The 11,701-nt window shown below is 42.6% G+C and overlaps 2 protein-coding genes across 4 annotated transcripts in view; one reads left to right on the top strand and one right to left on the bottom strand.

Moving 5' to 3' along the window:
* LOC118418345 (BTB/POZ domain-containing protein KCTD7-like) overlaps nt 1-11,701 on the top strand; it is a 14,733-nt gene extending 3,032 nt beyond the window's left edge. The window contains exons 1-2 of one of the 3 annotated variants that reach the window (XM_035824223.1): nt 9,873-10,006; nt 10,568-11,643. In XM_035824223.1, the coding sequence (XP_035680116.1) occupies nt 9,980-10,006; nt 10,568-11,323 (783 nt within the window). In that variant the 5' untranslated portion in view covers nt 9,873-9,979 and the 3' untranslated portion in view covers nt 11,324-11,643. Of the gene's footprint in view, nt 1-9,872; nt 10,007-10,034; nt 10,249-10,567 lie in introns of those variants that run through there. The other 2 variants (XM_035824222.1, XM_035824224.1) reach the window with 2 other exon arrangements.
* LOC118418344 (dehydrogenase/reductase SDR family member 1-like) lies at nt 1,495-9,847 on the bottom strand. The gene is made up of 10 exons (XM_035824221.1): nt 9,668-9,847; nt 8,762-8,817; nt 8,089-8,232; nt 7,297-7,376; nt 6,587-6,719; nt 5,492-5,647; nt 4,637-4,660; nt 4,268-4,337; nt 3,316-3,396; nt 1,495-2,653 (listed from the first exon to the last, which is right to left on the bottom strand). Exons 1-10 carry the CDS (start codon nt 9,777-9,779, stop codon nt 2,520-2,522), a joined length of 990 nt encoding a protein of 329 aa, XP_035680114.1. The 5' UTR covers nt 9,780-9,847; the 3' UTR covers nt 1,495-2,519.

Raw genomic sequence — 11,701 nt, 5'->3', positions numbered from 1 at the left:
ACGTGAACTAGCGTGGGTTATAGTTGCAGTCTTTGTAGCTGTAGTGAGGGGGTACATTTTGAAAGGAATGAGCATCTTGCCTGCTGTATTTCTTTTAATGGTTCACATGCATGTACTGATCTCTATGTAGATGTGAGATGTAGCGAGGCGAAGTCGTAAGTACCGTTTCTGAAAATCCGATCGGGTCTTTCTACTTGTTCACCTGATGTGGAAATTAAATGCCGGCTGTTCCACGGAACCAGGAGCTTTATTGAGAAGCGCTACGATTTAGCCTTTCTACACTAGGAGATAACAGAGTAAACGCCCCCAGGCTATGGCCACGGAGTCACTACTCTATACACGCACAGCTGGCGGCTAAAAATAGAAACTCAGGCTAGATACCGACAACAGCCAATCACAAGCCGCGGTGGCGCAGGTGCGACGGATCATGGAGACTGGTTACCTGAGGTCATATAAAGCACAAAGACGTTGAGCGTTATAGGGAAAATGTGTGCCTTTATTATATGTCTTTATGTGTACATGTATTATCAACAGTACGTCGATGTATTGTCCAAACAGGTGAGACCGAATTCATACACTGACTGTAAGTGATGGTAACGAGTGGCTATGTTGTTACGGAACACCAAACCAATTAACGTTATAGTTGTAACAGTGGGGTTCTAGCGCTGCCAAACTGACCACGCCAACAGCTCTTGAGCTTTTGGTGTTGTGGTTAGCACGTTGGATTTGTGATCCGGCTGCCCGGGTTCGAATCCCGGGAGTCGGGATGTTGTTTCTTTCTGTTCTTACTCGCCCCTCTGAATTTCTACATAGTAAAGAGAATCCGTTTCAGAACACCTGACATCACTGTTGCTAGGGTCTTTTTACCTACGTCCATTGGGACTAATTCTAAAGTTTTACATTTATTCGGTGTCCAATTTGGATTTTAAAGGTGGTATCTCAGCGCACTTGTGTCAAGTTTGCGTCAGCGCGGGATTCGTTCACTGCGTCACTGTTTTGTTATTTATTCCGATTTATATAATATTGCGTAATACGTAAAAGTATGACTTAGAAGACGACAAAGTACACAAAAAAGTAAGAAAATTCGTTCTTTATCTCTGAAATTCGTTGAGTATCTTTAGAACCTCGCAGTTACACACGCGTTACGTAAGTGCAGTGAGATACCACCTTTAGCTGGAAGTTTTCTTTTATAGCTCTATTCCGCGGTCTAACGTTAACATTGATATTTATATAGTATGACATTTGTTACCGACTTTAAAATGTAACATTTCCATAAATCATCAGTGCTGCTATTTTTGTTTATGGGACCGGAAGAGTCGCAAAGCAGTATGAGTAGGTGAATGAAGTCTGCTATCTTTTAGATTGCTTTACTACTTGAGTAATCAGAATTAATGTAACCAATGAGAGAAAGTTCGTTAATGTTAGCACTCCTTCCATAGACCTTTCAAGGTTCAACTGGAAAATGAAGTGACACTAAACAAGAGAAAGATCAGGTATAATTCTCTAATAGAAAACCGTTTTTATTAAGCCAGACTCTGTGTCTCTTTAAGTTTATCAATACAGATCTTAACGTATTAGCAATATCAAGATGTCTCCTCTTAGCAGACAAGATAACTCTTCTTCATTTTGGAGATACTTTCCTGTACCTTTGGCTATGTTTATGATGGTAAGAAAGTGGTACCTTTGACTGTAATTGTAATAGAACTGTCCTTACCCATTTAGCACATAAGTGAATAGAATAAAGGATAAGATATAAAGAAAAATAAATTTTTTCATGCCACTTGATTTATCTCAGGAATGTTTGAGAGTGAGCCTCGGTATCCTTAGTCATATGTTGTTCTGGACAAAGAAAAGCATTGATAAGCAATTGCAACATCACGATTACATGTACTGTTAGTAGATTAGACATGTTTTCTGTGTCACACTAATAAAGATTTATTCTTTATTCCTTATTTTGTGTATACTATTTGATTACTTTCTTTATTACTATTTCATTACTATAAGTATACTTTTCGATTACTCTCGTATGTAGAAGACCTAATTTCCAACTATTACATATACATTACCATCCACACAATGGCAAACAGTTGAGCCTTCATATAAATTGTACACTAATCTATGTAAGATCCAATCTCTGTAGTTATATGTAGGCAAATCACAAAAAGAAGCTGACTGACTATATCAGGATTTAGTGGCAATTTTCATAATTAATCAGCAGATCAGTAATAGTGGTATGAAATATCATATGGGTAGATTGCTACAAGTGATCCATTCGCACATGTACACATCAAGAAATCGTAACAGCAGTGGACAAAAAATAACCATGGGCCACACAACTTCAAGCATCAATCGAGCACAAGTTAGCTAATGTGTTCTAAATTACAACAATATGATTAAACTAAATAGCACAGTAATATTCGTGTAATGACAAGATCAAGAGCATGATTCTTCAACAGTAGTGTAGATTCGTGTGACAATGCTTAATGTGTATATCACCACCTGTTATGGAAAGACACACACTAAAACTTATGGGTGGCGGCAGCGAGGAGCCAGAACGGAATCTTGAGAAAGGATGGGATCCAAGTGGCCAGGCGCGTGTACCCGAACATGGATAGCGAATCCTTGACGCGCCGAAAGTTTGGTGGTTGCCTCCCTGAAAAAAAATAACACAGTTCTTATGATTTTTCTATATAACATCTTTTGTTTCTTACAATGGAGCCATCAAAGTGGTATCTCTCTCAGTTCTTTACCCTTTAGAATAGTCACTAGTAAGCTGACCTCACATGCATCACACAATTCTAACTGATAGGTTCCCATCACAACACGGACAAATTCTGTACAATCATGCATCCATGACTTTCATACTTTCTGTACAATGCATTCTGTCTTTCATACGTAACAAGGGCTTAACTCAAGGAAAGCATAATTATGTCTGATGAGGGTCTGCATGCTCTTTTACGTAAGGCGTAGGCAGCCAATTTTATTTCCCGTAATTCGTAGGGAAAACCATCTTATCTACGTAATTCGTAGCGAGGCGACCAAATTTAGTGTAATTGCCTTCCTTGATTTAGCGTAATACGTAGGGGGTTCTTTTAAATTCAGCGTAAATCGTTGTCGGAACTCCCCATGCAGACCCTCTCTGATGACTGTGTGATTGATTTTATTGTATGCTGATTTTCATTTCAATACACGAACATTCACAGACAGGAGAAAACTGTGTTTATGGCAAAGCAGCACTAAAGTCTATTCAAGCCCAAGGACAAGAAAAGCACAAAATAACCAAAGTAGCAAAGTAAGCATTACTGCTAAATTTACCATCAATGTCCTTGAAGCCGTACACCTCTCCCAACTCTGCAGCTATCAGGACCTTCCCAGACCTCTGCATGATGTTTGGGTCTGTGGCAGGGAAATAGGAAGAGAACATGAACTTAACATTAACATAACATCTGTTTATTGATGGACTGAAGGTGCAATCTCCAAATAAATGGTACCACTATAAAGGGTACTGGATTCCATACTTAGGTTAAAAGCTTAACATGACAAGCAAAATTAACACCTTAAAGGTAAGACAATCACATAACATGCAAATGAGCCCTAGATCTGAAGATCTACATTGATGCTAACTTAACAGAATGTTGAAACAAGAATTCCTATGTTGTTTACTTTGCTGGTGAGACTGAACAGCTTTAGGTGCCTGTTTTGATTATCAATGTGGCTTATATCATAAGAGTCTGAATGACTCTCTCTAAGATTTCAGGAGAACTGTTGGTGACCGCGTGGCGCAGCGGTAGCATGTTCGGAATTGCACCGAGAGGTTGCGGGTTCGAATCCGCCTGCCGTGCCACCGATCTTGTGCCCTTGGGAAAGGCACTTTACATGACTTTCCTCACTTTACTCAGGTGAAAAATGAGTCGTCCCTCGGATAGGACGTTAAATGGAGGTTCCGTGTATGGGGAGAGCCATACCCCATGCACGTTAAAGAACCCCCACACGTGCGATGGTGTGGTGTGGATGGAGCAAACCATTCTGTCTGGAGTTGGTGATTCACTACAAATCACCCGGGCGGAGGCCTGGCAAATCTTCGTGTCGTATCAGCCATACGGTGATTTACATCATTCACCATGCCCCGGAGAGGAGATAGGCGCCGTCAGGGGACTAAAATGCCGATTGATACAGCACAACATGTTGTGCTGCCCCTACGGCTGATTAAAAGGCTATGGGACGAACGAACGAACGAAAGAAACACATTTCCATCTTCTTTACTCACCATCAGCAAGATGGACAACAGCCTTTCCGGCAAACTCTGGGGTCTCTCCCATCTCGAACATCCTCTTAATCTGGACAACACACCACAAATAAACTTAAACAAGAATCTCTTGTATCTCTCTGCCTGTTGAGCTAAAATTCAAAACTCACAACAAATGAATGCATTTTCATGTGAAGTCATGGAATGTTTTACCAAAGTTTTAAGATTCACAGAAAACTGTTATTACAATTTATGATGATCACAATTTCTCCAACCTATATGTGCTAATGTTAACATTCTTGTGGTTAAAACTTCAATAGCAAAAGCATCTTAGAACATTAGTGAACATATGCAAAGCATTTTCACTTCACTAGAAATATGATGGCTTACTTGATCGTGATCAATCTTCATTCCCTGTGGGAAGTAAAAACACATGATTAGAAGACAGTTGAGTTACAGGAGAGACACAATCGAATCAGGCTCTTGTTCATAGAGAGGCAGCTACAATGAACCTCTTCAAAGCCATGCAGCATGGCTGAAGCCTGACCACCCTCTCTGTGGCCTTGTACCCCTTCAATCATCAACAGCGACAGGCAAACAGTTCTCCGCAAGGAGGCAGGGGGAGGGGGCAGATGATCTACGCAAGCCTGGTCTAGTCTCGTATTCTCTCACGAGATCAAGACTAGACCATTCTCCGTGTCCAAGATGTTCTGATAGACATCAAAAATTTGGAGGTACGTTCTCTACCTTTAATAAATAGTTACTGCTCGAAGAAAATTGATAGTACAGTAACTGTAAAACATACGTGACTGATGAACCTCTTTAACGACAAACAGTTAGGGTTTTCTACCTGGCTGCATTGGCATTTTGACATTCCATTATTTTCTCATCAATGAATCAAGAAAGAATGGATTGTAACAAATATTGATAGATGGGCATGAAAGAATTCTAGATTTTTTGGACCATATGGATGACATCATGAAACTTTATTGCCCGTAATGTTATGTTTTTGCTATGAGAAAATACAGCGCTTTGGTACATACCACTGCAATGAAACTATGTTTTTCATGTGCTTAATCATGACAGCTAGAAACAAATTGTAACCAATACTTCCTTCCATCTATAATTGGATATGAAGAAACCAATTGGCGGATGCTTAGTGAAATCTATGTAACTCACTAGAATAAAATCTACATCAGATGCTGACTTAGGGTTGACTTGCAGGTGTACAAAAAGACAACTTACCCCTGCCATTGCTTCATCCCTATCCTCACCCTGTGGAGGTCCAGCACTGAGCATGTCATTGATGTTTTCAGTCCTGACTGCTCCAGGCCACAGGGACACAAACGCCACGTTGTCCTTTTTCAGCTCAACAGCGCAGTCGGCTGCCATGCGGTCACACTGTACACAAACGATGCAAAACCTTTTCAAGGATGATAGAAAAGTTGTACGGAAATTAATTTTTGAATTATAATTAATTATATAATTATATAGATATATATAATTATATCAGCGAACAGCTCTGAATCAGGTTGGTAAGTCACTGGAGTTCTATGTACAGTCAAACCTCCCCAAGAGACCACCTCTTCTCAGCGACCACCTGGCCATTTTGACCGCTTTTTCTCGGTCCCGATTTATTTTCCCATTGACGTAAGCATTAAGCGACCTTTTCTCAACGACCACCTGGCCAACGCGACCGCGACCGGCCCAAGTTGGGACCTATAACGACCGCATCATTTTCAAGATTGAGGTTTTCATCGATTTTTGATGATAATTAGCGCGATTTTGTCCCGAAATCGGCCAGTTTGCGTCAGATTTTGGGGTTAAATTTACAGTTTACAGTGTGCGTGTTGTATTTGACATTAAAGACCTCGCTTCTTTGAGTACGTGCAGCGTGCTTGCTATTTGCCATTAAACACAACGGCAACCATTTATACTTTGCATCGGGCATGTTTTGAGTCGATACTCTTCTCAGCGACCACCTGTCCAAATCGACCGTTTTTTTCCGGTCCCCCGGGTGGTCGTCTTGGGCAGGTTTGACTGTACATGTATATAAACAAGTGTTCTATTCCAGACCCATGTTTCAGTGACAGACAGTGCAGCTGTTGTCCTCACCATCACCTTGGTACCATCCCTGTCTATTACATAGGAAGACGTCAGATGGCCACTGAAACATCAATCTTGAATAAAATACCGTTGTGCACAAAGAACTTGCTTTCTGACTCTTATCTGTCTGTTGTGTAGGTGTACTCTCTCATGTATCATCTCTGTGCATGTATCTGGATTTCCATTAACAAAATAATCATTGAAAGAGAAAGAATCTGAAATAAGATGACTCACTGCAGCTTTGCCGATACCATAGACTGTGTTGATCATGTAGTTCAGCCCCCCCGGAGAGGAGATGTTGACAATGAGACCCTTCTTCTGTGGTACCATGATCCGTGCAGCGAACACAGAACAGATGTAGTGGTTCCTGAAACAGTAGGGACTCTCGGTGTAAGGGGTGGCAGGGCTCAAAATACTCTTTTCTGCATACCTGCACTGGTGCAGGTAGCATTCAAAATTACCTGCACCAGACAAACTTTACCTGCGCCACTCAGAATTTAGGAACTATGGATCATACTAGAATTGTTCAGGAACCATTGCCTTTTTTTAATACTTTATAGGTGGTAACAGTTAGTGCAGCTAATACACCTACATCATAGGACATTTATGTATAAAACTCACTACATGGACCAGTGCAGGTTAGGTGCAGGTAGACATCAGGAATACCTGCACAGCTCCAATTTTATCTGCACTAACCTGCATATGCAGGCGGTATTTCAAGCCCTGGTACTGTAGGGATCGTACTCTAGGTATATGTGAGAATTATAATCTCTTAAACAACTTCCTCCAATTTCAGAATTCAGTATCATTCAGGAGTAGAACATATTTGAGTTGAAGTTTAAAAGAAACTTTTGTCCTTCGAGGGCCCAAATCATGTGACAAGTCTCAACCATTTGCAACAATGATCCTCCAGAGAGAGAGAGAGAAGAGTCGCTGCTGCTTACCTCAGTCCCACATTGTTGACATCATCCCACACTTCTGGGGGAAGATTGTAGAACTTCTTACCAGCAGCATCTCCAAGAACCTAGAGGAAGGAAGGACACAGCCAGGTAAAGAGATGTAATCTACAAACATGTGTCTGTCACTTTGGAGGCAGAGGAGGTATGAAAGAAGTAGGGTGATGGTGTTCAGCACCAGGGACAGGTGTGTTTGCCTGTGTGTGGATGGTGTTCAGCACCAGGGACAAGTGTGTTTGACTGTGTGTGGATGGTGTTCAGCACCAGGGACAAGTGTGTTTGACTGTGTGTGGATGGTGTTCAGCACCAGGGACAGGTGTGTTTAGCTATGTGTGGATGGTGTTCAGCACCAGAGACAGGTATGTTTGCCTGTGTGTGGATGGTGTTCAGTACCATGGATAGGTGTGCTTGCCAGTGTGCTGATGGTGTTCAGCACCAGGAACAGGTTATTTACCTGTGTGTGGATGGTGTTCAGCACCAGGGATAGGTCTTTTTACCTGTGTGGATGGTGTTCAGCAGCAGGGACAGGCATGTTTCCCTATAAGTGGATGTTGCTCAGCACTAGGGACAGGTGTATTTACCTGTGTGTGGGTGGTGTTCAACACCAGGGATCACATTCATACACTTGGGACAGGACTGGTTGCCTGCACTTGACTCATGATCAGCACGAGGGACAGGTGTGTTTGTAACTGCACAGATTTGTAATCAGCACTATCTGTGCCCTGGGCTGCTGTTAACATTGAATATACCAATGAATATTGAATATACTATGACACTGACCTTCACAGCCTTGTAGGCGTTGTTGACCAGGATGTCCAGCTGTCCATTCTGCTCCTGTTTCACCTTCTCAAACAACTTCTTGATGTCTTCATCTTTCTCGTGGTCACACTGTACAGGGATGCACTTCCCTCCCCGCTTCTCAATCTACAGGTCAAGATGCAAGGTTATTCCAATCTTATAATGTAGGGGAGGAAAGCTCGCTTCGCAATTTACTTAGGCAATCATCATCATCATCATTGGTCGACGTGATCAAATGTAAACATGTTCGCACATGTTAACATACGACGGGGTTATACCGCCCCTTACGGGGTGACATACCCTTTCGTATGGCTAATTACAAGATGGGGATGCGCCAGGTCTCCTGTCCGGGTGAATGATGTAACTTAACTTAGGCAAATCTATCCTTAACTTTAAGAAAGGGAGGCACAGACTAGGGAGGCACAGAAAAGGTATAAAAGGAGGAGTGGTCCGATCTCTGTCATTCTTGAGAAAGACAAATTAAAGTCGAAACCTGTAGAATATCGTCGTCTCTGAGCTGTCATTTTTCCAAGCTACGAATGATGTCTTAACTTCAAGAAAGGTTATCTCCTAAAAGGATCAATTCATAAAGGAATCAAGATGAGAGTGAAACAACTAAAATAAAGGCAGCATCAAAGTAATAGCCAGGACTCACCTCCTCAGCACACTCCATCAGTGATGTCCCCCTTCCATCAGGCTGCATGGTACGACCTACAGTGATACATCACACATTTGTATTACTGTACATTAACGCTTCAGTTGGGCATTAGTTACCTAACTATGTCATAGCATGAAAACAGCTGAAGATGCCATCCATGCTGAACTGTTGTTGGGATTATAATACTGGCTAAAATGTTAGTTTTTTGTCTCAAGGGATAATAACTTAACATTGCAATGCCAGGTTTGACCACTTAAACATGTATTGTTATTGTTTTAGTATGGCACAATTCAATTCAATTCAATACATGTATTTCCAAACTTTTAGATGACAGTAAATCATGTCCTCTGTGCAACACAGAACTCTGCTGTCCAGGGCTGTACTAAACTAGCCCCTCCCAGATGTTGGACGGGCTGCTATAAGTGAGATTCAATCAAGCTAGTGTTCATGATATTTGTGAGTTTACATTTTATGTGCAAAGCTTTCTCCAAGTAGAGGCTCGGTCTGGGGATAGTAGTGGCCAGGATTTCTTGCCGCTCCATCCCCCTGGCCAATACTATACCCCCGCCCAACCTCTGAGGGGTAAGAATAGTAGTGTGAAACCCTTGCCACTACTATCCCCCGACCCAACCTCTGCTTGGAGAATAGGTTACCATGAAGTTATGAACACTTTTATATTAAAAATTGACAGTCATAATGACATTGATGCTAATCTTAATTGACACAGCAGCAAATATGAAGTCTTTGGGTTTACAGGGACATCTGGGGGCTAAAGCTAACAGCCACGTAGCCAGATAAAGCCAGGCGACAGTAAACTGAAAACATGTGAAGGGGAGGGGTGTGGTGGGTCATGGAACTTTGTAGCCATGCATATTTCGTGACGCAAGACCAAGCTGCACCTACCTGTGATGTAAACCGTTGCTCCAGCCTCTCCCAGTTGAAGAGCTATGCCCTTTCCGATGCCACGGGATGCACCCGTAACTATGGCAACCCTGCCGCTCAACGATTGTCTCATCTTTACAGTTTTTAGTCTCTTTTGCGTTGTTTTATCTAGTATGAGAAGAAACGCCTGACCGCTTACAACAAGAAGTTTGCTGCAGATTGCAATTACGTCGCTAGATGGGGCGAGCGCACGGGAACAAATTTCTGCAAGTTCAATAACTATCGCTATGTGGCGCGCGTGTAAGGTCTTAGTCCAGTCTGTGTCTGAAGAACATGGCGGACCCTCAGGGGGATCGCAAGGTTGGTTTACTTATTAGGTCACAGTTGTTTGCTCTCAGGCTTTGTCCTCCTGCATTCCACACGTTATGTTTGGATGATTTATGCCAGGGGCGGCCGCCTTAACGATAACTGTAACAGGCCCGCCATTTGAACTCCTGGGCGGACAGAGTGATCCCATCGGCAGGTGCACCAGGTGAACCATGGATGCACCTGGGAGCCTCAGGAGAGGCCTTAACAAGGCCCCGGCCAGGCCTGTGACTCAGGTAGTGTGTTGAAGGAAGCTTAGAACGTTACTGTAACTACTAAAAGCAAACACTTGTCCGTAGAAGGAGGTTAGGTTGTTTTGGCAGGAAGGGGTGTGGCCTGGTGACCAGTGACAACAACAATCTGATTAGGAAGCTTTTTGCCCTTTTAATACTTAGAGGCTCATTAGAGATTTAGACAATGGGTCTGCTGAGATTTGCTACATCTTTGGCAGTTTGGAACTGGAAAGTGCTTCAGGAATGGCTCTGAAAACATAACGTTACTTGTTTTTTGTGTGTGAAATTGCGATTCATACCTCTCTTTCTGTCTATCTCCCAGTTCCCTGCAGTGATACCGCTGAATGTCGGGGGGCATGACTACACCACCAGCCTGTCCACCTTGCGTAAGTACGAGAGCTCCATGCTGGCTGCCATGTTTAGCGGGCGCTACCACGTCATCCAAGACGAACAGAAACGCTACTTCATCGACCGTGATGGAGACTTGTTCCAGTATATCTTGAAGTTCCTGCGAGATTCGGAAGTTCCCCCTCCTCACGCGGCAGTGCAGGTGTACAAGGAAGCGTTGTACTACGGTCTCCATCCGCTGATAGAAATTCTCAAGTCATCCCCGCCAGTCAGAGCTGAGTACGAGCTGAGAGAAAGTCTCCGTAATGCCCTACCAAAGTACAAGGAGTTCAAGGAAAAACTAGTTGACCTCGCGTACGAGCTAGCTATTACCTCGCACTGTTCAGAAATATCTGTCCACCAGTACAGAGAGTTCCTTGTGGAAGGACTACAGGCACAGACATTGTCCATTCGCAGGGACCTAACACGGGATGAAAGCACGATCCTCATTGGACCATTGAACGATTACGGGAAGGAGAGCCAGTTGGAAGAGTCAATGCTACACTGTGTTTTATACGACCTTCGAGAGGAGGGCTTCAATGTGGACTTCAGAATGCGAGAGTCGGTGTGCGAGTATTGGACACAGAAGAACAAGAACAACGACATTCCTATGTACCACGAGTTTTACGACACTGTGTGCTGTGCGTTTACCTTCAACTGGTGGCCGACCAAAGGTGTAAAAAAGAAGTAAAATTTTCCAGGAGATTGTTGTGTTGAAATTTGAATGTCAAACCTTCAGACGGAAAACTTTGCAGAGGAGCAAAAGCTAGTAATGAAGTCTTCTCATGTTGTCAGAACTGTTTGTAAAAACCAAGTGTAAATGTATAACACGTTACTGTTGTAACTTTTTTAAAAAGATGTTATAGATCTAGCAGTGTGTTCATTTTACTAAAAGATGTTGCCTCACCAGTTTGTAGACTTACAGATAGCTCTCACTTTCACTGTACAAAAAAACTTTCAGGTTTGAAATTAGCAAGTAAAGTTGAAATACATATTACACAAAGCCTCTTGATTCAGAGGTTTGTGTTGGAGGTGATTTTTGTATGTTGGAAGACAAGAGGTAGTAGTT

The sequence above is a fragment of the Branchiostoma floridae genome, chromosome 6, assembly GCF_000003815.2.
Source record: "Branchiostoma floridae strain S238N-H82 chromosome 6, Bfl_VNyyK, whole genome shotgun sequence".
NCBI lineage: Eukaryota > Metazoa > Chordata > Leptocardii > Amphioxiformes > Branchiostomatidae > Branchiostoma > Branchiostoma floridae.
This window is presented reverse-complemented; position numbering and strand designations above follow the sequence as displayed.

Coding starts and splice junctions, on each gene's coding strand:
- LOC118418344 (XM_035824221.1), bottom strand. CDS start 9,779: ATGAGACAATCGTTGAGCGGCAGGGTTGCCATAGTTACGGGTGCATCC. Junction 4,338..4,636: donor TGAAGATTGATCACGATCAA/GTAAGCCATCAT, acceptor TGTGTTGTCCAG/ATTAAGAGGATGTTCGAGAT. Junction 2,654..3,315: donor CGGCTTCAAGGACATTGATG/GTAAATTTAGCA, acceptor ATTTTTTTTCAG/GGAGGCAACCACCAAACTTT.